Source organism: Zootoca vivipara, chromosome 12, assembly GCF_963506605.1.
Source record: "Zootoca vivipara chromosome 12, rZooViv1.1, whole genome shotgun sequence".
NCBI lineage: Eukaryota > Metazoa > Chordata > Lepidosauria > Squamata > Lacertidae > Zootoca > Zootoca vivipara.
In genome coordinates this window covers 45,260,977-45,288,507 of record NC_083287.1, presented here as the reverse complement: position 1 = coordinate 45,288,507, position 27,531 = coordinate 45,260,977, and the positions used below count along the sequence as shown (strand labels likewise).

Genomic DNA, 27,531 nt, shown 5'->3' with positions numbered 1-27,531 from the left:
TCCCACCCAACCCCCCCCACCCTCTGTATATACATAAGAGACTGACTTCTGTTTCAAGTGTATCTGAAGAAGTGTGCATGCACACGAAAGCTCATACCAAAATAAAAACTTAGTTGGTCTTTAGGGTGCTACTGAAGGAATGTTTTTATTTTTCTTTCCAGTGGTTATTTTTAAACCGACAACCTAAGTAGATGCTCTGATGCTATAGCACACAGAAGTGTGTTCTACATTTTAGTACCAAACCTGACATGGACATGAACACAAGCACTGGCGGTGTATATCCTGCAATAATTAATTACGGCCTTATTTACAAATAAGGGGCCTTTTTATTATTGAGGATTTTCTTGGTTTACAAAGGTAATGCAGTGTCTCATAAAGGGGCCTTCTGAGATAAGGCGCTGCTATGATTTGCACACAGCATTCAGGAGGCAGTGCAGCCAAAGGACTGGAAGAAGATGGACAGCAGTAGGCACCACTCGCCAACCTCCGCTCACTTGCATGATGGCTGCTTACTGGGGGGCCAAGGGGGAGATTGTTGTGGCACATTTGCACCAAAAGGAACAACAGGATGGGCTTCTTTGGTGCAGCTGCACTGCACCAACCTCTCTATAGCCCTGCCCCCTGCTGTACTGCCCTGTAAACAGCAGTGGCAGCAGCTCACCATTCCACCCACAACAGATTGGGTCTATGGTGTGAAGGCACACGAGACCACCACATTGGTCAGGAGACCCATGCATGCACCCCTTGGGTGGCAACAGCAGGCATTTCTCCAAGCAATGTTTTCAAATCACTCTTTAAAGTTAAGGGGAACCAGAGCAGGAAGTCTTAGACAAAAAGTCAGGTGTCGCTGTTTTTCTAAATGCCAATGGAAGGCGCCAGATTGAGACTCCTGGATCTAAAATTCTGTTTATCTCTGAGAAGTGGCAAAGCTAATAAGATGCTTTTACACTTCCTTGTTGATGCCCAAATCGCTGACCTTGAGATCCTACCAAGCACGCTTGGTTGTCTTGGTGACCGTCTGTTCGCCGATGAAGAGAAAGGGAGGGTGAAGACAGAGACATTACATTTTTGCAGCAGTTTCTTCAACTGTGCTGTGATCTCAGCTTTGCAACTTGGTCCTCAGACAGACACACATCCATCAGCCTTGTCATCCTGTCACGCCTCAAGCGGGGTGCTCACCAGTAAATAATGTCCAGGTGGGTGCATCTTTTAAAGTGCAAGATTTGTGTGTGTGTGAAATAAATGCACACCCACTTATCAAACGCTTGTAAAACTGATGGGAGGAGGAGAGGGAAGAGGTGAGCAGATGACATCATGGTCACCAGCTCACAAAACTGGTTATTTAGAGTTCCTCCTAGTGTGGAAAGGTGCATTTGTACTGAACATGGAGATGCTGTTTTAAACTAGGGCTCACTAATGTGATACACCTTGTGCCCACCAGTACCTCCTACGGCCCCCATAAAAAATACCCCAACAAAATTCTACACCACACAATATTTGTTTGCTCTCCTTGCTCAGGTCCTATTTGCAGCGGCAGTGATGGCTGCAAGTGCCCTTCTTCCCATTTATGGCAGGGGGAGAACGTATGTCAGGCATCCCCAAACTGCGGCCCTCCAGATGTTTTGGCCTACAACTCCCATGATCCCTAGCTAACAGGACCAGTGGTCAGGGAAGATGGGAATTGTAGCCAGGGCCATCGCGTCCATTAAGACGAACTAGGCAGTTGCCTAGGGCGCCAAGATGGAGGGGGCACTGGCCAGCCTGCCCCCCGCCCGCCGTGCCCAGAAGGGAGAGCGAGGGCTCCGGCAGCGCCTTCCCTCTCTGCCAGCACGGCGAGCAAGAGCACCGCCGGGGCTGCAGGCAGGCAGGAGAGCGTCTGTCGCGGTGCCTGGGAGTTCTGGGCTGCAACAGGTGCTCGCGGAGGCTGGGAGCGCCACGCCCCACCACCCGCGCCACCCCACATCTCCGCCTCTGGGGCCGCCTACCTCCCGCTCCTTGGGGCGACGGCGGGAGAGCGAGCGGGGGATGAGGAGCGCGGCGCTCCGGTTGTAGACCCTCGCACCTGCCTGCCCCGCCTCCGCTGCCTCGGGACTCCCCGTGCGGGACGGGAGGTGAGGTGGGCGGCTCACGGCCTGCCTGGGAGTGGCAGCGGCGCTGACAGGCCCGCCCGCCCATGGGGGTCAGGTTGAGGAGGGTTGGGGAGGGGGTGTGCACCAATCGAGGTGGGGGGTGGCAGTGGCGGCGGAGCCATGGGGCTTGGTGGCTGGTTGCGCCCTACCAGCCATCTGGTGGTGTGCAGGGAGGGGGGAGGCCGCCGGCGGGGCTGCGCTCGCTGGGGCGCCCTGTGTTTGAAATATGATTGGCCGGGGGTGGGCACCAGGAGATGATCTCGCGTAGGGCACAAAAAATCCTAGCACTGGCCTGTGTAGTCCAAAACACCTGGAGGGCCGAAGTTTGGGGATGCCTGACGTATGTGCTAATGGTGGCTCTGAGCACAGGGGATATTTAAAATGGCATGCAAAGGCATTATGTTTATGCCTGCTCAGCTTAGTGATGTTTAAAGCAAACAGAGTGCTTGGCTGAGCAGCTGAATCGACAGGCTATGCACCAACTCCTTCCTCTGCAATTACTCAAAAAGCAGCAAGATTCTGGATCTCATAGCATTTGCTTTGGGCAACTGACTGCATCACTATCCGCCTCTGTACTTGGGGCACTGCTTCTAGTGAGGTAAGCACATCTTGAATTGAGATCTCCCCCAAGAGGCTGCCTACTCCGCTTTTGTAGTCAAGCCAGCACATGATGTGCTAACTGCTTATCAATAAATTAAAAAAAAAGGTGCTTGTGTAACTTCTGATGACATCAGAATGACACAGCAAAAAATGTGTCATGCTAACAGCAAAAGCAATCAGAATATAAACGACACCAGCCATTAGCTCATGTCGATATGTTCACCTTTTGGCTTCCTCCTGTTCCAAGGGCCACTTTTCCTTCTAGGGGGCCACATGCCAGTGGTGGGTGGGACCAGACCCATTGTGCAGTGGAGGCTAGTCTCTGCTCACTCACACTTCCTGTCCTCCAGCCAGGAAAACAAAAGGTATTACTATATTTAAAGGTCTTATTTTAGGCAGGCAGAGACTCCGAGATGGTGAAAGGCATGGCTTGCAAACGGGTGTACGGGGAGAGCCCCAAGGGCCAGATAGAGAGGTCTGAAGGATTGCATTTGCCACGCCCCCCCCCAAGTCTGAAGTTCCCCACCCCTGCTATAGAAAGAAGCCCCAAGGTGTTTGATGCAGGTACATGCAGTCTACCTCCGAGTAAATGAAGTCGTTCACCCACAGAAGTGCTAGGCGCTCCCCAGAACACCCACAACTCGCTTTAAAATATCAATGAGTAGCTGTTGCACTTCCTGGCCTCAGCTGGCAGTCCCATTGGCAAGGGGGACTCGCTCCACGGAAGCCAAAAGGGGCTGAACATTGCAGCTGAAACACCACTGCCCAAGTGCTCGTTGCATCAATGGGACTCTAAGAACCGTTCCATGCACATCATACATTGGATTTGCAGTCTGTGATGAATGGGATGCTTACAGAGACCAGGACAACACACTGGGTGAAGCTTTGATAACAGCATTAATATCGAACCAACTTCCTCAATACAGACTAATTTCACACCCTGATGTAGAGATCAGGCAGCAGCTGCCTTACTGGCTGCTGTTGAGCTTCAAACTCCCTTTCTAGCGGCAGATCCAATGAACTTTATAAGTAAATCCATGCATTTTAAATTTGAATCCCCGCAACTGGGTGAGCTCCTGTTGTTCGGTCCCAGCTCCTGCCAACCTAGCAGTTTGAAAGCACGTCCAAGTGCAAGTAGATAAATAGGTACTGTCCAAGCAGGAAGGTAAACGCCGTTTCCGTGTGCTGCTCTGGTTCGCCAGAAGCGGCTTTGTCATACTGGCCACATGACCTGGAAGCTGTATGCCAGCTCCCTCGGCCAATAACGCGAGATGAGCGCCACAACCCCAGAGTCGGTCACGACTGGACCTAATGGTCAGGGGTCCCTTTACCCTTATGCTAGCGCCACACACACACACACACACACACACACACACACACATTAACCAGAAGTGACTTAACAATAAAAAATGCATGCCAAAACAGTTTAGGCAGGTATACCCTTAACAAATCCTAGTGCCAAAACTTAATCACTTTTACTTCAACACTTCCTTTGTGCAAACAGGAAAGTAAACCAGTAAGACTTACTTCAGCATTACACCATACACTCTAAGATTTCTCTGATGAAAATAGGGACATCCCATTCCATAATGATAATTTTACTATTTATACTCCACACATCTTACTGGGTTGTCCCAGCTACTCTGGGCAGCTTCCAACATACAGTCATACCTCGGTTTAAGTACGTCTCGGTTTGAGCATTTTCAGTTTAAGTACTCCGCGGATCTGTCTGGAATGGATTAATCCACTTTCCATTACTTTCAATGGGAAAGTTCACTTCAGGTTAAGTACGCTTCAGGTTGAGTACTCTGCGGACCCGTCTGGAACAGATTAATCCACTTTCCATTACTTTCAATGGGAAAGTTTGCTTCAGTTTAAGTACTCCACGGACCGTCTGGAACGGATTAATCCACTTTCCATTACTTTCAATGGGAAAGTTCGCTTCAGGTTAAGTACGTTTCAGGTTAAGTACAGACTTCCGGAAACAATTGTGTTTGTAAACTGAGGTACCACTGTATATAAAAACATAATTAAACATTAAACAAAACTTCCCTATACAGGATTGCCTTCAGACAATATTTCTCCAATGAAAATAGGGAAATCATAAGGAAAAGCAGGAAATTCCAGGATGGCTTCTCTAAATCAGGGACATCCCTGGAAAAGAGGGACACTTGCGAGGATCTGTTACACAACAGAATGGTTTGTTTCTCTGTGACAAACCAGGGTTCAACATCAAACAACAATCCCTTGGGTTTAGCAGGGCATTTTTTTTCAGTTGGAACTCAGTTCAGGCACCATTGCCATAAGAGAACAAGGGAGGGAGGAGCTCATGGCGAGTTCTGGCACCTTTTTCTAGAAAAATAGCACCGGGTTTAAAGTTAGTTAGCAATCGTGGCCTGTTAGAAACAACCCTGAGTTCAGATTTGGGAGTAAGCTATCCTCTTCCTGGCTTGTTTATGTACTTATGCAAAGTGAGAGCAAACAGGTCCCCTGCACAAGAACACAGTTCATGCAAGTTAAGATTTATTAAAGTTTATGGCTTACGGTCTTGGGTGAACACTCCTTGTGTTTTACTATAAAGAACCAGGGAATAAAGACAGGCTATGGATTTCCTTATTCCTTCTAGCAGAAGGCCGTGAAGGTTGCAGTGAGCAAATAACAACTCTTCTTTCACAAAACAAGGTGACAGAGATTCATGAAGAATGTTTAGCTGTAATTGCCTTTGGGCACAGTAGCCGCTATTAAGAAAATGAAGCAGCCTTTACAGACCATTTGGCAATACCGCTTTGGGAACCAACCTTATCATGATGTACATTTGATTTCCCACTGACGAGGTGGAAGGCAGAAAATACGAACAATGCTCAGAGGTGCCCCAGAAAATGTGTATGTCCTGCCTATGGATGGTTAGAGAAGCACCTACAGTTAGGATTAACCGATGGCGCTCAGCTCTGGAAGTGTTATGTGTAGTTCAACCGCAGCATGTATCACAGAAAAATCCATGTATACTGGAGAGCCATCAAATACAACTGAGGCATAAGCAAAATGCTACTGATCAATATTTGAGAGGTTTGTGGAAAATCACGAGTCACGTAGCGCATTTCATTCCAAAATTCATACACAAGGTTTTATTTAAAGCAAAACAGAAACCCGCCACCCAAAACTTTGCTCTCACAATCTGCCCAATATGAACCCGCAATGGACTTAGGCCAAAAAGCTTAGTCACAAAGCAGCAAACTCCTCGCACAAATGGGCAAGATGTCCAGGTTTTTTTTGGGTGTAGCGTTCATTGCTCTGCAAGTGCATTAACTTGCGAAAATGTCACGGCTGCAGCAAAAGAACTCCTGGTATGTGTCTTTGAAGCAGCAAGACGACGACTACGCACGAGCGGGTGCAAAGACAAAGGAAGTGGAAAAATACTGTTGTAAGAAGTTTAATTTAAAAAAAGAGAAATTCAACAGTGCCTAAATCTTTATTTTTTTCATAACCTACAGTTTTAGACAGTTGTACATTTTATGACACAAAAGGAAACTTAAATTACCAATAGTTTACATGTAAGCTTGATTCCAGTCTTAAATGGAAGAAGAACAAAAACAAACACCCTCAGGGGGGAAAAAAAGGCCTCCATGTTACACCTCGTTTTGTGACTTAGTAGCTGCTGCCCTTGCCAGGTGTGTCTTCGATTGTCTGCTGCTCCCAGTGTAACAGGCTACACAATACATAAGGGCTGCAGCAAGCTGAAAGAGATACAGAGGCTGGCGCAGACCCCTAGTCAGTGGTTGTTCATGATACACTGCATCACATTCACAAGTAAGGGCATCCCGTTGCCCACTGGTTATGTGTGTTTAGCTAAGAGGCAGCAAAAATAAAAAAATAAAAAGCAAAAAATAAAATAAATGAGCCTGACAAGTTTGTTTTTTGTGTGTGACAGTATGTAAAATTGAGTTGGGGCAGCTGGATGGAAAATTATTGGACTCTTTTTCCCCCCCTCCAGAAGCAAAATTTTCTAGCTTTAAATACATTTCTTGAACAAACAGCCTCGGGAAAAGCTGTCTTTATACACGAGCACCAAAGCAACCCTACAAATTGGGATTGGTGGTTGGGTAGGGAAGGAGCCCAACTGTGACGGGGCCTGATCATTCTATAACCAGAACTTCAGCTTTCAGGGGAGGTTTTAAAATTTCAATAAAAATAATAATAGCAGAACTAAATAGCTGTATGCAAAACACTCCGTGGGATATGAACTTCTGTTCCAGCAGCCTCATACAGACCGACTAGGAAAGTACTAAAGTGATTGGAGAAGTTATTTGGCATGACACTTTTTGCTTTTTATTTATTTATTTGTTTATAAAGCTATCTCAGTAAAGTTTTAAAATCTTTTACACAGACTGTTATTTGTGTGAGAATTACAGTGTATTATCCTAGTACAAGTGGCAGCCGAATGCATGAGAACATAACAATCCACCTGCTGGTCTGCATATATTCAGTTGGCTGTAATGATTAGCTGTACACATCCACTGCAGCCACTTCCCCACTTCGTCTGCAGCTGTTTCCTTCATGCTTTCAGGCAAACAAAGGAATCTTATCATTGGCCTAAACCATACCCCAATCTAGCTGCCGTTTCCCCACTGCTCATTGGGTCAGGGATAAGCATTAAAACCCAACAAATGTCCCAGTTTGTTGATTTTGAATTCTCAAAGTGTGCCTTTTCGGGAAGGAACAAACAGATCCCAGCTTGCTTATTTTAAATTCTGCAGTGCAAAAAGCAGGCTGTTTTTTTATTATTCTTTTAAGAGGACAATTAAAATAGCAGCAACCTATGTCAAGAATTCAACTGCCCTATGTGTTTTGCGAGGAAACAAATCCCAAGATATGTACTTGCTAATATTTTGGCCTTAAGAGTGGTTGAGTAAACGTTGGGGTATTTGTGGCAATGTCATTTCTTTCCAATTCTGGTTCTTTTTTTTTTTTTAAAAAATAACTGCAGCTTATAAGACAGAGTTGAAAATTACATTGCATACACACGTTTCATACGGGTCAAAATACACACTTCCAGAGAGTTTTTTTTTTCTTTAAATATCAGGGCTTTTAAGACAGACTTTCTCCAATTCCCTTTTGCAGTGAAGAGGCAGAATCAGCTCAGCACACCAGAATAAAGTAAAAGAAACAAGGAAAAAAAACAAATTAAAGTAATATTCAAACCACAACATTTAGTTTATCTACATCCAGCTCAACAGCAACATTTATAATATATCAATAATTTTTATCAGTTTTTTAATGGTACCTTTTTATATGTTCTGATTATTTACACCTGTACAAGCAAAAGCACACACTTCCAAGTGCACATATTTAATACAGTATTGACTATTTCCATTTACAGATTTTCAACATTTTGAAAAAGATCAACTGCTTAAGATCTTTTAAGGTATATTACAAAAAAACTGCCGCTACTTCCTGTACTACAGTGTGTTTACCCAGTAAGACCAGTGACAATACAGAGATACTGTAACTGAGTAATTCTGTATATGCCACCCACACTAACCCACGAGAGGGTCAGACTTCAGTAACTATAAGCTGTCTTATACAAAAGTTAAGGCAAAGTCATTTTCAAGTTTAAATAAAATTCAAGTCTTTAAATATTGGATGGAAATAATTCTTTTTAAAAAAATCAGTTGTTTAAATAAACCTCCTTCTTTGTGTGGAATAAACTATTCAGCAGGAAAACATTTTCATCCGAACCACCTGCTGCTTAAACACTCAAAGAAAAACTTTAGGCATTTAAAAGCAAAAATAATTTATAGTCAACTTTATTAGAAACTTATTAATTTAGTGCATCCTTGTCCTTCAGAAAGCATGCCACTTCTAAAAGTAAGTAAGTGTGACAAAGCTCACTCCAGACAGAAACAGGGATCTCTTCCTTTACCATACATGCACACGCAAAAAAAGAGAGAACTCCATTATCCCATGGACTGAAAAAGAAAAATTAAATCCATATGCCAATGTATGCAGGTACAGAAAGGTGTCAGCACTTAGGCCGATTAAGATATGAACTCTTTCAAAGAGCACTTTGAGCATAGTTTTAAAAACCTACACAGAGCACAGGGGTAAACCGGTAAGGACAGTAGTGACTCAAAATTAATTTACTCCGGCTTTGGGGGGGGGGGGGAATTGAGATCATCCTCACAAGAGTGCTATTGTGCTATCTTGTGAAAAACTGCCATTAGCTGGCACCTGCCATTTTGCAAGGGCTTATGTACTTTATTATTGTTGTTGTTGTTTATTCACAATGTGCTTTGTTTTCTCCTTTCCTGAAATTCAAGAAACCATTTTATTCTGGATTGAGAAGCTGGTTACTTGCTTGCAAGTCCATCAACACAAAATGTTTTAGAGAAGGTGATCTCTATCAGGTTCACATTTAGTCAAGGGGGGGGGGGGAAATGGTTGAAATTTAAAACATTAGAATTGCATGTATTTTGAAACCTTAAAAGTGAAATTTATTTGATGTGCTACAGCAGCCAAAATTTTAAAAAAGAAAAAAAAACAACCGAACATCAAACTTGTCTTACTGCTTATAAAACACCTGTTTTTCTTTGCACTCAAAATATTAGCTGCTGTTACTAGTCTTCTGGAGTTTTTTTTAGTTTTTTTTAAAGATATGTACTTACTTACAGACCAGTTATTTAAAAACTACAGCAGCATTATTCTGCTTAATAGATTAGGAAAATAACTCATTAGATAGAGCTTGTATTCACACAGCCACATGGAGGCTTAATAAAAAAAATTGATCCCCCCCCCCCCCGGATGAATACGTCTTCCCTTTAGGGAAAAGAAAAGGATTTTAGGCACCACCTCCAGTTCAGCACCAACCTAAATGTAAGGTTTAGATTAATTAAACCCTGACAGAGTAGACCGTTTGCTCAAGGGGAATTTGGTGGGGGGGGGGAGCAAGAGAATTGGAGGAACAATCTGATTTACAAAGAAACAAAAAAAATAATTACCTTGCAGGCATTTCATATACATAATACGCTCTGCAAGCTCCTAACCAGCAACTCATTCTTTGTACTCTGAGTGGCAACATGGGTTTACTTCATGGTGAGAACTTTTAAAACCTCCTCCTAAGCACTAGTTTCACTGAGGAGATTTGGGAGGGGTGCTCTGTTCTTTCGTCAGACGTTTCCCAAGGGCGGGAGGTGGTGACTTGCGCCCTGACGGCTGTCTCCTCTGGTCTTTGGGCTGTCCTGGATTGGACTTCACAGGAGGGGGTTCTTTGCTTCTCTCTAGTGTTTCCGTGGGTTTCCTTTCATCTTTCCCACAGGTGACAGTGTTTGGCTTCTGTTCTTTTGGGGGCTGCACGGGTGATGGGTCCTTGGTTGTCCTCTGACAGATCTCTGCGTAACTAGGTTTTCGCAACTCCTGCGTGATCAAAAGCACAGGACAGAGCTATACCACAACAGCGACATTGATTTGGGGCAGCAAAGGTAAGACCGATCAAGGGCAACGGTGCGGCTACCAAAGTGAGTCTCAATCACGCTCCAAGATTTGTGAAGGAGGCCGTGCTTAGAATTTTCATTTTGTCAACAAGAAGAGCTGCCGTTAAAGAACTTGGGAAAGCACGTTTGTCTCAACAGGAGTTGGAACAGCTCGAGTAGGTGACGCATAGGGGGCAAGCAGACTGCGATAAAAACATAGTGGAGACGCACATGCAGTCTTTGGGACAACTGCTTGGGAGAAAGAACAGGGCAGGTGGGGGAAGACACACGGGAGAGCTGAAAAGGCATGGATGACACGAGACAGAAACTGTGGATTCCTGATTCCTAGCATGCAACAACTTTCAAATCCAACATTTATGCTGGGTGTTCAGACATCTGGCAACAATTATTCTGTTCCATTTATGTATTTGGCATAAAGAATGGGCATTTCTCTTTTCATCATGATTCTGTTTATTGTGTCATTCTCCTTTTGCTGTTTCGTGTTTTCTTAATTTTATTCATTTCCATTTAAGCCGTTGGCCATTTATTATGATTTTAAAATTTTGCCCATCAGCAGCCTTGGAGGCTCCCAACTTCTCAGGACAGGAATAAGTGTCTTAAACAAGTTAGGTGAGACCTGTAGTGCCACAAACGCGTGTCCACAATGATTAGAAAGGCAGCTCACTAAGCAGTATTGTGGCTGCTGAGGGCAAGGCATATTTCGGGACACTTCAACTGATCACAGAAGTTCCCACCACCTGGTGGCCATGAGTGTCATCAAGTAATGCCAAGAAAGTAGGTAACACCAGGAAAGCAGAGCAGATTTCTAGCTCTCCTTTTCTCCACCCCACCTCCCCTCAACTTCTTTGTTCTCAGGAAGCCAAGTCATTTGGAATTTTCTTGATTTTTTTTTATTGCAGTAAATAACTCCTCTATCATTTAATAGCTGAGGACAGAAGGTACTAATTAAACGAAGAATGCCTTAATGAATGTCAAATGCACTTACTGCTACAGCAGCCCCATTGACTTGTACTGATTTGCAAGCGGTAGTGAGTACCGAAGAAAGTCTTTCAGTATTTGGAGTCTCTCTCTGCTGCTTGTCCATGACTTTGGGGTCACTGCAAAGTAGTACAAAGCAACTTGTGAACGTAACGAACAGCTTTGCGTTCAGCACATTAAACTCAACATGCAGAAGCCTCTATTCCTGTCTTTTGCTGTAGGGAACCAATGATCATTCACTCATCCCACTTTGGATACATGCAAATGATGCTCCCCCCCCCCTTTGAGAGTCAGGCTTAAAGTTAGTGTTTGAGCATGCAAGATTAAAAGTAAATTCTAGACTACTGCTGTGGGTCACGCATGGGGTGTTATTGAACTGAATTTTTCAAGAGCTATTCACACAGTGTCACACCTAACCTTTTGATGATGGAAAATGCAAACTGTTGATTCAGAGCAGTATATTTAAAGCCATGTATAATTAAGTCCTTACTCAGGAGGCTGGGATGGGGAAGGAGACCTTTCAAACGTCCCGGGTACAGGAGAAGAAACTGGCAACAAAGGCTCTCGAGGAACTCCTGATGGAATAGTGTTTGTACTAGTAGTCGCGCTGAGGTTCTGAAGAAAACGAATTTCGGGTCATTTGAAATGCATTTCAACTCAAGGCAACATACACTCAAAGCCTTTATAGAAGCAGACATGGAAAAAAGATTCCAACAGAGCCCAAGAAACAGTTAAACATTTCAGTGTAGTATACTATCGTATCAAAATATTTTTATTTCTGAGTATCGATAAGATATCTTTTCAAAAAAAAGAGCAAGAGCATCAAATGTGTGGGAATGATTCATGTTCTTATGTCGCTGCATTGTTTTATATTTTCTGGATGGCCCATGATCATATTATAAAGCAGCTGTGTTCTATGTTATAAATCAAGCACTGCTAGGAGTGGTTTCTTTTTGTTTTCCAATTGTATTCCTTATCAATAAAAAAATGGTGTAGTGTGAGCAAATTTTTATTCTGAAAGTGTGGCCCAGCGAAAGAAGTTTGAGAACCACTGACCTAGAGCAATAGCCCCAGAGAACTCAAAACAAGTTAAGGAATTGTGTGGTTTGGATGCAAACCACTACTTATGTGAACAAGCACCCTCTGAATCTGTTCTGGCCTTCCTCCAACCCTCCAATCCCAGCGCAGATTCGGAGAGGGTGCAAGTGCATGTCGGGGGAAGAAGGGAGGAGAGTTCTGTTGCATGAGCATAAATGCTTGTGCTGGCAGAACAAGTTGGTTGGATGCTGGCCTTTATTTTGTATGCTGATTTCATCTGTGCCACACCACACAACACTCTGCATGACCCCTAACCCTCAGCAGTGGTTTTAAAGGATTAGTGAGAGTGCTCTATTCAGCAAGCAGGACTCTGCACAGGGCTGCTTGCACCCAAGCCTTTGATTCCAAGCAGGAGTATCAAACAAACTGCAGCTCTGGGTAGTGGCCGAAGCTGAGTAGACTAGCACAAGCCACTATGTATTTTAAGATAAATTCGATTCTCTGAGTGTGGATCCTTATGCAGGTTGAATTAACAAGAGGGAGCAGAGACAGAGGGAACTCCAAGGTTTACAGTAGGGGGGGGGTTGGGGTTTGAAAATATCGAGGGGGGTGTTATGGAATAGAGCATGAAGTAAGAGGGCGTTACTGGCTGGCACCACAAACAGGAAAATCCCACACTGCTACTTTTTTTGTGCCAGGTGTCATTTCTGCAACATGTGAAAAGGTCTCATGTTCATTCAATGCCCTCTCTCACTAGAGGTCCAAGAGAACCTCTGACCAAACACTATGGAGAGCTCCTTGTCAGTACTTTAATTCTGGATTTTTATACTTTAATATCTGTGTAGTTGGTTTTTATGCTTCTAAACCGTTTGGAAGTCTATTCGGGTATTAAAACTAAGGCAAGATGGAGACTATTCATCTTGTTAAGCAGAAGGTGGCACCTTTACAGGTGGTTGTTATAAGCTGTGCATCTGGGCTAGGACAACTATATCTTGAAACAGCACCCTTTTCTTTTCAGATTTTCTTTAATCATCAATAAGAGGGTGCTGCAGCAATAAAACTGCTGGCAGATTTGCAAAGCTAAGCAGAGTCTGGGGTTGTTTCAAATTGGATGGGGGACCACGCATTGAGATTCCTGCATTGTAGGGAGGTGGACTAGCTGGCCCTCAGGGTCGCGTCCAACTCTAAGCATCTATGATACCGGTACTAAGGGTTCTGTGTCACTGCCAAGTCCATCTGGCCACTGATACGAATCTCTTTGGACCTGTTCCACAAGCAGATATAGGTTTGTTTAAGAAATCTGTCTGTTACTCAGCTACATCAGTTTACTGAAGTCCAATTTAAAAAGCCAGCCTTGCTTCAGATGAATTTGCAACCTGGCGTTAACTCTTTTCTGACAAATGTTTCACAAGTGTCACAGATTGAGTCACAGCACAAGGCAGGCTTCCCAAAGGAGGAAAAAAGGCAATTGCTAGGGAGAGGGGGGGATGCCTTCATTTGCAGACCCCCTGCCCAGTTCACCTGCATACTCACTCTTTCTTTTGATGTTCCTCCTACTATCACATTTGATAGCCTGTTTTCAAACAAGTCTTCAGTCTTTAGATTCCCAGCAGCTCCAGGCAATGGAGGGAAACTGGACAGTCCCAATTCAAAACTTGGGGATGGAGGCTTTGGTGGTGGTGGAGACTGCGTTTGTCCTCTCTGCGAGAGAAAAAGGTGCTGGGTAAGAAATGTTAGGCTTCACTGAAAGACTATGAACTTTTAAAAACATCTTAACATTAGTCATCTACTTGTTTTTTTCTTTAAAAAAACACACACTATTGTCACACTGCTATATGCATCTATGTGCCAATATTCTCCAAAGACTTCTTAAACAAAAGTAAAGTCATATAGATTATGATTTCTAGCCACAAAAATGAAAGGAGTTCCTTGTGAACCATCTGTATAGTTTCAAAAGCCATTTTAAGGGACTAAAATACATGAAGACATAGACCCAGGCCAGGATCCAGATGACATGTGAACTACTCATGTTCTAGCACTTGTGAAAGGCGCGTAAGGTGACAGTCAGCCATGCACATGGAAACGTGTTTCCACAGAGACCACACTCGCTTGATCATGGCCCCAGTTGGTTTGCTACAGGCAAATTGAAAATGATGGCAGACTTAACGGGAGAAGCTGCAAGTCTCATACTTCATTTGAAAGGCTGTTTCTACCATTGCACACGTGGAGAACATTTTAAAGCTGGTCATCAACTACATGCAGTCATTGGGGGAGGAACTACACAGAAAGGGGGGGGTACATCTAAATGCACAAAACATTTAGTGCATAAGTTGCCACCTGGAATTGGGGTGAGAAAGAATTGGAGGGGGAAAGGGAAAATGGGATCAAGGAGGATTTGCCTGACCTTAACTTCACAAAGAAGCAGATCTAAGATCCATTTTGTTATGGGGATTTTCTCCTTCTAATGAAAGCAGACTAGTCTCTGGCTTGGAGGATAAATAGTGGACGAGTGGGTGAGGAGCATATTAGCAAAGCCTGTTTTTCAGTAACCCCAATGGAAAAAAATGACTCTGCTCCAGCCTTGGTATTCGCCTCAGGAGCTATTGACTGTATTTTATTCTTTAGTAATTATATCATGTCAATCATTTCATGTATGACTATGTCATTCATGATATTTGCAGCCATAACACACTCACCGTGAACTTGTCTTCTCTCTTCTTTCGATAGCCATACGAGTTTTTCCTGGAAGCAGAAAAATCAATGTAATAAGAAACTTACTTTTGCTCTATGCATCACTGTTAAGAAGCTCACTACATGACCTTGGGTCCAGACACTTAATCTCTTGGCCTATCAACCTCACAGAGTTGCTGGGAGGAGATGATCTTTTGGGAGGAAGGTGGAATAATGCTGTATGTCACCTTAATTCATTGGCTGCACCAATGTAACTTCCTCCACGTCAGATTATTTAATTAACTCTGCCTATTCATAAAAGCAAGGGGATGCTAAATAGGTAGAGGTAATGAAAGCAATTAGATCTCCCAGCATGCTTTCTAACTGACAGATCCTGGTTTTAGAATGGAATTCCAGTACTTGCGGTGTGCTGCAAGCTTGAGTCTTTGTAACCTTCACCTGAATATTCTTTATTTCTATAATTCCTAAAATTTCTACACCACTTGATTTGTAAAAAAACAACAACCTCAAAGCGGTTTACAAACAGATGAAACAAGAAGGTTGAGAAAAATTCACAGCCATTACTTTGAAACATGCAAAGTTAAAAATACTAAAGCAGATTAAAGTTACCTCAACTTTCTAAGCATCTGGTTGGCTTGTTTAAACAAGAATGTTTCTAGCAGGTGCCAAAAAGAGTATAGGGAAGGCACCTGCTTGATCTCAAGTGGCAAGGAGTTATAAAATACAGGTGCTGCCATTATTCTCTGGCTAGAACTTTAAAGCATAGGAAACTGATAGAAGTCATTCACCTGTATGTTCTTGTTCTTCAGAGAATACAATCAAATCCTGACACATGTCAATGAAACTGCATTTCAACTATTAAGCTGCAAAGATTGCATTACCGCTTCATTTTCCAAGCTGCCATTGTTGTAGACATCAGGGGGGAGAGAGAGGGAGAGAGGTGGGGGGCAAATGTGCTTTCGTTCTCTTGCATAGTGTTAGTGCTCTTTGTTCAAGGCATGCTACATAGTCCTACTATCCATGCCATGGCTTGGTACCTGTCGAAATATCTACAGCACTAGGAATTTGGGTTTGACCAAACTGCGGGAGGCAGTGGAAGACAGGACTGCCTGGCGTGCTATGGTCCATGGGGTCACAAAGAGTCGGACACGACTAAACGACTAAACAACAACAACAACAACAGGAATTTGGGGTTTCTTGCAAGTTTACAGGGGACTTAAATCCTTTGTAAACAATTGTCTTCACAATTCCCTTATGTTTTCTAAGTAACGAATAATGGCAATGTGCATAAGGCTGATTAGTAATAGATTTTTTTATAAAGGACAAAAAAGACTGCTGAGTTCTGTTCAGGGTTCCAGCCACTCCATTCGATTCCATTTCTCTCTGCATTCATAGAATAAGAGTCTGCAGTGGCAAATAAGAACTAGCATAGTAACACCAGGCACAAGGGCTAGACTGTAAGTAGCTTGACAACAGATACCTACAAAGGCTTATGAAATCTATGAATCTGCTCTTGGCACTCAGATGTCGGGATAGGGCAAGAATGACAAAAATTCAATTGTGTGTGCATGTGTATGTTTAATATCTCATAGATTTGCAGTAAAATAAAAAGGTGTCCAGAGCACTACTATTGGAAACAAACAAGAGGAAAACTTGAAAACCGCCGCATAAGCTCCAATAAGTATTTACATTGCAATGATAGCTATTGTATGTTAGGCACACACAGAAAGCCATGCCTATTCAGACCATTCAAGCCACACAGAAATAAATTTCTGGCAAGGAATTGGGCTTCCTAAAAACAACAACACATCTCTTACAAAAACAAAAACAAACCCCCCACATTTCCAGTTTCACCACTCTGGCAAAGGAAGTTCTGTTGAAGGCTTAGAAACCAAAATGAATGTTTGGCAGATTATTAATATGTTTTTTGTGCCCTCCAGTTCTTCTGTGGCTGATCTTCCTTACTGAGTTTAAAATTCTTGTCCCTAGCCCGTGCAATATCAACTGACTCCCACCAAATAAAGTCTTTGTGTTCCTGAAAAGACCAGATGCAGTCAGCTTGTGGTCTTCATTCTGAACACAATTTCTCCCTGTCGAATCACAGAGCACCAAGCAACAAAGGTTCTAGGATCCCAGGACAAGGTCTGAAGGCCAATGAGGTCACCACCTTGGTACAACTAAGAAGGTCTCAGCCTAGCCAGTACCTGCATGGGAGCCACATGAACAGTGCCTTGGACTCCATAACCGAAGGCAGGCAGGATAAATAAGTGAGCTAAATTGCAACTACCAAATTCTAATTAGTTATATAACAATTAAAGCAACAGAAATATGTCATTAGATTGAATATGGTTTGCCATATTCTGATATGGACCCTAGTTTAACACCAAAACACTTTCCCAATCAGATGTTTCTTTTTTAGTTCAGTGCTTCTTCACTTCGACTTGTCACCATGTTAATGCCTCTTTCTACAAGCAATTATTTCCCTCTCTTGGACTCATCGCCCTAGAAGCATTCCAAACTGTTGTAGTCCTCTTTATGTAGCCATCAGAAATCTTCCCACTCACTTCAGTCTGCCAATTCTTTGTGTCAATACAGATTCTAATCTTTTGTTAGTAAGCATCTACTCAGTTCATGCATCTTCTCAGATCTTGCCCGTTTTCTTAGACACACCTCATCTATGGAATTCCTTTCCCAGCCTCTCATTTATACAAAAACCCTTTTAAAAATGCTTTTCATGTTCCAGTACTCACCTTCCTCTACCTAAGCTTGGGGATGAGTCTAAAGCAGCCGGCTCTACTCGCCCACTGCCCACTTCACGCTTGGTATAACTTGTCGTACTTTGCATCCGTGTCCTGTTTTGCCCTGGTTGCCTTGTTTGCGGGCTCCTGACACCATTGATTAAGCGGTCAGCAGAAAAATTGAATATTGTAGGGCTCTCTAAAAGTCCCGGCCCTCTGTCCGCACTGGGTATTGTATGCCGTAGATGTGATTTGCTGGGATTTCTGGGGGAGAAACAAAAGACAGAATTTAAACCATCGTGCAAAATCTGTTGACAACTTCCAGAATCACACTGAAGTACTTTCTAAAGTCTATTTCTTTTATAGCATAAGGCAAATATTTACCGAATATAGTACATAAATTGTTCAGGCCGTGGTGGGAATCCACCCAAAACTCATGCGAAAATGCGGCGTGGTCTTTTACAGCAATCAAAGGAAACTTTATTACATAACATGACAAAAAGGTCTGTAATTTTATCAGGACAAGTTGTAACAATTGTCTTCTCAAAATCTATCTTCTACAAAGAAGATACATTTACTTCTACAAACTCTATTTATATGGAAAGGCCTGGTGCTTCTGTAGATGCAATGGCTTCCATCATGAGAATGTGCGCCCCACCCACCTTGACCACGGCGGAGATCTTGGCATCGATCTTAACTGTGGTTAACTTTCTGTTTGGTTAGCCTGAACCAGTGGATAAGGTGGGAAGGTGGAATTTGCTGTGGGGAAGAGGTATGTGATTCTATGGTCCGCTGCTATCTTTTAACCACAGTCAAGGGAAAGTGGTTATTCTAGACGTACCTGCCCTTGGGGATATTAAATACCTTGCAGCTCCAACACTGACTCTATTCTCCTCCCAGCCATCACCCCCTCTCTTCCCACTGCTTCACCTTCATGTAGTTCAGTTCTTCTGGCTCTAGAAGCCAACAATGTCTCTTTTAGAAGAAGCCTGCCTCATCACACTGAGATCTGTGACCACAGCACAGCACAGAATTACAATTCCTTGTAAAATTATTATTCCTCCTAGCAGCAGAGATTTCCATTTGGGGAGGTCACATAGGCCACTTTCCTTAATCAGCTGTTCAAATTGCTAGTGTAACATTAACATAACCGAGAGTTGTAATTAAGGTCTGGGTTGTTGTTGTTGTTTAAAAAAACCACCACCATTTACAGTGGTACCTTGGGTTACAAACACATCGGGTTACAAACACTTCGGGTTACAGACTCTGCTAACCCGGAAGTAGTACCTCAGGTTAAGAACTTTACCTCAGGATGAGAAAAGAAATCGTGCGCCGGTGGTGCGGCAGCCCCCATTAGCTAAAGTGGTACCTCAGGTTAAGAACGGTTTCAGGTTAAGAACGGACCTCCGGAACGAATTAAGTTCGTAACCAGGGGTACCATTGTAATGGTTCTTTATACCATTATAAAGTGAGGACAGGCCATAGTATTCAAGAGAAGTGAACATCCCAAAGTGATGCATACTCCTGGCAAATGCCATTCCAACAATACCCACGACAGAGATAACTTAAACAGCGCAAAAGATGAAAACTTATCTCTAGAACTTGCCTGCTTCTGGGAGTATACTGCCTGAGTGAAGTCAGTGGAGAAGTAGTAGGCTTGAAAGTAGGAGATGTGAAACCATTGATGAATCCAGTATTTGGAAACGGTGTCACCTATGGAATAGAAGTACTGCAGGTTACACAGCTGTGGATTTAAGAGAGACTCAAGAGTTCTTGAAATGACCTCACAGGACTGATGTTTTGCATTAAGATCAGCACCTGCTGGCTCAGGTGTATAGCCCAGCTAGACCAGGATCCAGAGCTCACAGTGGCCAACCAGTTAGTTCGGTTAGTTAATTTTTTTAGTATGCCATTCTTCCTCAGAAGATCACAGGGTGGTTGGCAACACAAAAATACAAAATGGGAACACAAAATACTAAATAAAACAAAAGCAAACCAATAACCACCCTGCCAAACACACTCCATAACCAGGCCATTTAAATGTAATGTTTTTGCCTGGCACCTAAAGATATGTAATGAAGGCACCCTGAGGAGAACATCCTACAGATGGGGAGCCACCGCAGAAAAAGCCCGCTCTTGTGTTGCCATCCTCTGCACCTCTTATGGAGGGGGCACACAAAAATGGGCCTCAGGTGATGATTGCAAGGTCCAGGTTTGCGGTCCTTGACATATTGTGGCCCTGAGCTGTTTAAGGCTTTATAGGTCCAAACCAGCACTTTGAATTGGGCCTGGAAAATAATCGGCAGCTAGTGCAGTCGGGCCAGGATTGGTGTAATATGCCCAAACTGTCTTGCACTGGTAGGCAACCTGGCCACAGAATTCTGCACCAGCTTAAGTTTCTGAACTGTCTTCAGAGGCAGCCCCATGTACAATGTGTTGCAGTAATCTAACCTAGAAGCATTTGGAGACCTGAAAGCCTGATATGGCTTCTCAAAAAATATAGGTATTCTGGACAGTTTTCATGAATTCCAAGGAAACTATATGAACTACTCATCAGAAGTGAGGTTATGATCAGAAACAGCCCAGTCCTGTGTCTCAACCTATTTTCTCTTCCTTTATCCACCTTCCTTTTGCATGAATATTCAACATGTGCCTGGGGCCACCGGATTACAAAAAGGAAGGAGAATGAAGCAAACTTCCTCATAAGACCTATGTATTTTGGGTGTACAGTCAACTGCCGTGGGGCAGGATGTCTCAAATCAATTGCTCCTTTACATTTAAAAAAACCCCAAAAAACATTTTGTGTCTGCAGAAAGTTAGCATGTAAGGGAGAGGCTGAGGAAGTCTGAAATTCAAGGAGGATTCTGTGATGCAATTTTACTTAAAATGTAGCTTGATTGTAACACCTGGTCTTAAGATTATGAGGATAAATAATCAAGTCCTTATTTCCTATCATCAACTTCTATTTACGCTGAAGGGGATTTAACAGAATTCAAAAAATTCAAAAGGCCTTCTTTCTCACTGGCCTTAGCTACTCTGACTTGCTGCTACAAAATTATCTAAAAATGAGGAACACAGTGTAATGCTAATATATGGGTTGAGAAGTAAGAGTACGTAAAACAGGTTCAGGAAGTACACCAGTTATTGTGGAGCTATAAACTGAATCTAGTATGCCCCGGTTATATTCAAGTCTAAGCAACAGCATGAACATTTAAAAAGCAACAAACGAATGATTCTGAAGTGCTTACCAGTGATGGATCAAGATAGCTATGTGTTGTTGACCACGTCTGTGGGGCAATTAAGCTGTACAGTGGAAACTGCTGTTGGGGGCTGTATACTGGAGGTATGTAAAATGATGTTGTATAACGCTGCTGTGTGTAGATGTTCATGTCCAGAGGTCTGTATCCATTCTTTGGCAAAAATGTATTTATAGCTATAGCCTTTGCTTTTATTCTTGCCTAGAAGACAGAAGAGCATGCTCTTAGAAGAATCAGCCTAAGAGAAAGACGACCACTCTCAGAAGTATTTCAGTGAACACTAAAAACAAAACAGATTTACCTTAATTGGTTTTCCTTGGAAGGTTTTCACTTCTTCTCTAAGGTATCTATAAGCCTTTAAGAGTGAAAAATAAGTTTGTTTGAAAGGCAGCAGACGTAGTAAGTTAACAAGAAAAAGTATATCATTATGCACGCACAGATATTAACACAAAACAATATCAGTTCTTCCCTATTTAAGAATACTTGGGTCCAATTCAGGTTTATACTGGACAGGTCCTCAGCATATGGTCACAGGTATTATCAGGTTTCATTTTAACCCTGTTTGGCAGCGGTCATACGTGGTACTAAAATCACAATAAAGATGGCAGAAGGAAGCTACTTACTCCATTTCAAAAATTCCACTCTAGGTCTAAACCAGCTTTTGAGAGCAGCCCAGACAAGAAAGGCACAATTAAGACTTATTGTAATCAACAGCAATTGGCTGAATCACTGCTTTTAGTAGGATTTAAAATTTCCAAGAAGTACTGTACATGTATTCTAGACTTAATTATGGAAACCACGACTAGACAACAATGAAGCCTGCAATGAATTTCTCTGAATTATGAAGGCTGCTGTTCTGTGCAACTGTACATGATGTCTTCCTGCCATTTCTTACATGAACATTGTATTATGGACCAACTTTGTTTGTAGAGCTCTGTTCACACCACCTCAGTCAAGGGTCACTGTAATCAATCTCCGAAACAGGTAATTGACACAAAGTATATATGCACCACAAAAAAGTGAGAGCTTACCTGCTGTGCATCTGCTTCAGACTCAAATGTAATAAACCAGTTGTCATTATAGGCAAACTCACAGTTGATGAACCTAGGCAAGTTATCTCCCTTGAAGAGCGCTTCGACCTCCTAAGGAAAGATTGGTGGGAAAGAGGGTTCACTGACAGGTACAACAGAAGGTTTATTTAGGACCAAGCAATGTAAAGGCCTCGTTAGAACTGATGGCAAAAAGAACCCAGGCACAAAAATATCACTGACTATCCTTAATTTCAACAAGAAAGGGCTATGGATCAAGGTACTGACACTGTCCCATCATCCCAGGGATCTGATTTCTTCTTTTCCCCTATGCAAAGGCTGCCACCTAAAGGTTTGATGTTGGTGCCTAAACAATTTCAGGGTGGCACCTAAGTCACACCTATCACTAATTTAAAGTCCATTGATTTCAATTGGGTCTATTCCAGTACAGTTCAGATACTACCCACTGAACTGTAAATACAAAGACAGTGTTCACTTTCAATTCACAACAGATTCACCCTTGACTGACGTTCGTAAGTCAAACTTTATGACTCATGAAACTGTGTTTTCCTGTTAACATCACTCTGCATGTTAAAGACCAATATTACTTTTTTGATTTCTTAAAACACCCCTTTCTCTTCAAAGAGCATTTATTCAACCTCCTTGATCTCTTCTGCTGTCAGTGAGCTAGTTTATTGATTTGGAATCTGTCTTCCAAGAGCAGCCTTAACTTTATGGTGGAAGCATGTAGAGAGGCACTCGCTGTCTGAAAGCTCCAGAAACCCTTTTCTGACAAGGTATAAATGGCATCTCAGTGGCAATTCAATATTTTCTTTTACATATTTAGTCATTGGTTGAGTGTGGGATTGTTTTCCTTGTATGCTTTATAAAGTTGTGAGTGATCTCATGAATGCACAATTATATGGAAGAAAATCTTACTTGGAAAATATTATATGGAAGAAAAGCTTACTTGGCCACAAGTGATGTAGCCACCTAGCACCATGGCAAAGGTATAGGGTGGGTGGGATATTTTAAAAGCATGTTGGGAATTGTTTGACTGCTGTATACAGAACTTACTTCAATTGGAGTAGATTCAGGTACTTCACGTAAAATCACAATGCAGCGATTCTGGTTTGGCCTGACTTTTTCACCCTTCTCGTCCACTTGGACTAAAGGCAATGCTAGGGGAAAACACATACAATACAGTTACTTAGAATTCAACTAGTTAAGCAGGGCTTTGTTTTGCACACACTGCAGTTTTGTAATACCAGAGTAAGATTTGTTACCTTATTCATTTCCGGTTTGTAAATAAATGTGTACAAACGTGGCACATGCCAGTTAAGTCTCCCAGGCAAACAACTTACTTTGAGAAAGATCTTTCAAGCCCCTAATTGAAATAAACCAGTTTGGCTCTTGGAGTGTTCGCCACACCTCTTAGTGAAGCCTTTCAGAGGGGGGACCCCACTCCTACCAGTCTCATTCTGTTAGAAAGTCCATCTTGTATGGCCCTTTCCCCCCACTTTGAAATCAAAGGGTGTATGTACATTCCAATACTACTCTTTGGTACTACACGAAGCAAATCACCAGAAGTGACAATCAAGCACTTCACTTATCAGATTCCAAACTCACACCAATGGTAATTGCTTTCAAAAACATATACACTGGCTCTAGCCATGAAGAAAAACATTTACGTTTGACAGGTTTAATTAATAAACTGCTAAATAAAAACTGCAAATGGTGTGCTGGAGCAGCAACCTGTAGCGGCTGAAGCTAAACAAGCTACATAATGAATATACATTTAACAGCAACAATGCAGAAAGCCTCAGCTGTATCATTAGGATACCCAACTCGAGCAGTTTGACAGAGGGGCATTCTCCAATAAATCTATTGTATAAAACGGAAGGTTAAATGGCAGGTTGCCCCCCCCTTGCCTCCATGAATTTACTGCTATGACAGGTTTATTGTCATTTAAGTACAGTTTTCTAAATGTTGCACCTATGTAGATATTCAAAGGTAAGACAGCTCTCACCCACTGGCTTCACCCCTCTCCCAATGCCAAGCACCTCACAGAACAAAAATTCACCATTCATCTTCAAGTAAAAAATAGGTGGTTTGCCAATTACTTACATCGCAGCACTTCAACAATCAAATCCATATCAGTACTCAGCTTCTTGACGTGATCAAGGTTTGCTACTGTCATTATTGGCACATACTGATCACTGTCCATCTGAGATATAAGGTACATGTCACTGGCAAGATTCTCCCTGTTGAAGGAAAGCAGAGTCTTCACTATAAAACTCTTTTCTTTATCTTTACACAAGCGAAAAAGTTGCATTTGCCTTTTTTTAAAAATCGATTAACATCTATGTATTAAGGTACTGTCATGTATTCACTTAAAATTCCCTTTGCTACTAGTGTGAAGGAAACAGCTGCCTAGGTTGAGAGAAGCAGGGATTTTCAACATAAGGTGCACCAAACTGGATGCAGCCTACCTGCCAGTTACTTTTAAAACTATGTTTTACAGCGCTAGGGAAACAGGACAGCAAAAAGATCCATCGAGTCCATGGGTAGGCAAACTAAGGCCCGGGGGCCGGATCTGGCCCAATCGCCTTCTCAATCCGGCCCATGGACGGTCCAGGAATCAGGATGTTTTTACACGAATAGAATGTGTCCTTTTATTTCAAATGCATCTCTGGGTTAATTGTGGGGCATAGGAATTTGTTCACACACACACCCCATGTAGTCCAGCCCCCGACAAGGGCTGAGGGACAGTAGACCAGCCCCCTGCTGAAAAAGTTTGCTGACCCCTGATCAAGTTCATAATAGGCCAATTTATGTTGGATTGGATGACCCGCGGGGTACCTTCCAACTCCACAATTCTATTAATCTATATAGCTGGTGGACTGAGTTTAGCTCCGTAGGTCACACACAGTCAAGGTTTTTTCAAAACATCATAGAGCTGGAAGGGTCTCTGAGGATCATCTAGTCCAGGAATGGCCAAACTTGGCCCTCCAGCTGTTTTGGGACTACAACTCCCATCATCCTTAGCTAACAGGACCAGTGGTCAGGGATGATGGGAATTGTATTCGCAAAACATCTGGAGGGCCGAGTTTGCCTATGCCTGATCTAGTCCAACACCCTGCAATGCAGAAATATGCAGTTGTCCCTTACTGGGCTCAAACCTACAACCTTGGTGTTATCACCACCACATTCTAACCAGTTGTGCTATCCAGTTATCATGGCCAGATGTTGAGAGGTATATTTTATCTCCCATCAAATTAAGTATGGGGTCACAGAGGCTCATGCATGGACTGTATTTGAAGTTTTGGTCTTGAAAATAGTTCAGTTAAGATTTCCAACCATCAAGCAGCTCCATACATTAAACAATCAACATACAGGAGGTAAAGGTAAAGGGACCCCTGACCATTAGGTCCAGTCGTGACCGACTCTGGGGTTGCGGCACTCATCTCGTGTTATTGGCCGAGGGAGCTGGTGTACAGCTTCCGAGTCATGTGGCCAGCATGACAAAGCCGGTTCTGGTGAACCAGAGCAGCACACAGAAACACCGTTTACCTTCCCGCTGTAGCGGTACTTATTAATCTACTTGCACTTTCTCGTGCTTTCGAACTGCTAGGTTCGCAGGAGCTGGGACCGAGCAACGGGAGCTCACCCCGTCATGGTGATTCGAACCGCCCACCTTCTGATCGGCAAGCCCTAGGCTCAGTGGTTTAACCCACAGCGCCACCCGCGTCAATGCCTAAATAAATAAATAAATTCTGCTACAGATGACAAGCCACAATTGACTTAAGTCTATTCTCAATAGTTACTGTTTTCTAAAGCACTGAAAACAAACCTGGCTGCAGACAGATTGAGTGGCAGCTTCGGGTTTTTTTGTTTTGTTTTTTAACTTAGCTTGACAGGCTTCAGTATGTAAATTAGCAAAGCAAGAAGAAAAACAAATTACATATTTAACTGAGAAAAAATAATAATAGATTCCATATGGATTTACTCTGTAGTATTTTTGTTCCTTCCCATGCTTCTCAGGGTCCGAGCCCACTTCATATGGAGAACGAACTTCTACCGGTATTAAATCCAGATGTCACAACATTTTTTCCTGCGTTAACGCTTAGCAGTGAAAATGGGTAGTGACTTATTCCATTGTAATGATTACTTAAGCCAGGTGTGGAGAACATGTGGCCCTCCAGATATTGCTGAACTGCACTTCCACCACCCCTGCCCATTGGCCATGCTCACTAGAGCTGATCCGGAGTTGTAGCTCAGCAGCATCTGAAAGGGCAAAGGTTCCCCACACATGACTTAACCTATCATCCTAAAAGGCAAATATCTGTAAACTGCTCTGGAAGCCTTTTTCTTTTCTGTTATGAAGGGATAAAAATGTGGGATAACCAACATGCTTAAGTCTAATTAATGCACGAAGGGTTTGATGCCATAGAGTAAGCTGGCCTGGCAGGCTTAGCTATGTCGCTCCCCTCCAACCTGGGAGGAAGGTAATCAAGCCTTATCGCTGTACCTCACAGTCTACTTGAGAAGCTCAATTTGTGAGATCTGAGCTGCTTGCTCCAAGCGCAGGCCGCAGCACTCTAACAGGTCTCTCTTAAATTCCTACACCAGTAATTTAGGAACTTTCACCACTGTAACTAAGCCAGGTTTTACTGCCTGTGCAACCTTTACTGAATGCTGCATGGAAAAGCACATGAACCTGTCCTTTGTGATCAACCTTTTTAAACTCATCAAATATGTAGTCTCTCTATGTGGCACATTTTGCTTTGCTTTGCTGCATATTTTGCAAGAGTATTTTCCCCAAACCTGGTTATTGGCATATAAGAATTCTATTTTCCTTGCTACCAACAAAAATGCTTTAAATAAATAAATACAGCATGAGTGGTCACTACTGAATACATGCTATGCTTACCTAGATAAACAGAACTCCAGTGTTTTTTTCAGTACTTCTCGCAAGTCTTCTTGACCTTCTGACTGCAGCTGTTCTTTACCTCCTAGAAATGGAAGACACGAGTTTGACAAAGTCAAAAAACAAACCTTCATAAAAAGTAGCTTCCTTCAAGCGTCAAAGGTCACCTTATTCACAATCGCAATAGAGGTTAAATAAAGTACCCTTCATATCAACTCATAACACAAAGAGTATCTTGCACTGATCCTAAATATATGGACTCAGCAGAAACTTTGGCGGAGATTAGACACACATGGGTTGATTGCATCCACAGTCCACCCACCCCATCTCATTCGAAAAGGTTGACTCCATTTAAAAGCCAAGCAACAATCATTTTATATAACCATCAATAACATAAACAACTGACATATTAGTTAGGATTCCTTTCCAGCTGCAATAGCTTTTAAGAAACAAGGGTGATGTAAAATATGTAAATATTTGAACAGGAATTGGTTTTTATAGATCTGGAAGCTATCAAGAAGGCCTCTAGTATTTTTTTTCCTGCTCTGTTATGTACACCCTTTACACACTCAATGCAGACAAGTATCTCAAACATCAACTTTTAAACTTGAAATATATTACTGCGGAGAAAGCAGTTTGAAATATGTACATAACA

The 27,531-nt window shown here is 42.7% G+C and overlaps 1 protein-coding gene across 4 annotated transcripts in view; it reads right to left on the bottom strand.

Annotated features, from left to right (window-relative positions):
* Nucleotides 1–6,143: 6,143 nt before the first annotated feature.
* The window catches only part of LARP4B (La ribonucleoprotein 4B), a 60,991-nt gene continuing 39,603 nt past the window's right edge, over nt 6,144–27,531 (bottom strand). For all 4 annotated transcript variants that reach the window (XM_035129384.2, XM_035129388.2, XM_035129381.2 and 1 more), the window contains 13 exons: nt 26,880–26,961; nt 24,074–24,210; nt 23,024–23,127; nt 21,950–22,060; nt 21,220–21,273; nt 20,910–21,119; nt 19,268–19,374; nt 17,674–17,925; nt 14,929–14,974; nt 13,766–13,933; nt 11,685–11,809; nt 11,202–11,313; nt 6,144–10,139 (listed from right to left, as the gene is read on the bottom strand). In XM_035129384.2, coding sequence (XP_034985275.1) covers nt 9,855–10,139; nt 11,202–11,313; nt 11,685–11,809; nt 13,766–13,933; nt 14,929–14,974; nt 17,674–17,925; nt 19,268–19,374; nt 20,910–21,119; nt 21,220–21,273; nt 21,950–22,060; nt 23,024–23,127; nt 24,074–24,210; nt 26,880–26,961 — 1,793 coding nt within the window. In that variant the 3' untranslated portion in view covers nt 6,144–9,854. The remainder of the gene's footprint in view (nt 10,140–11,201; nt 11,314–11,684; nt 11,810–13,765; nt 13,934–14,928; nt 14,975–17,673; nt 17,926–19,267; nt 19,375–20,909; nt 21,120–21,219; nt 21,274–21,949; nt 22,061–23,023; nt 23,128–24,073; nt 24,211–26,879; nt 26,962–27,531) is intronic.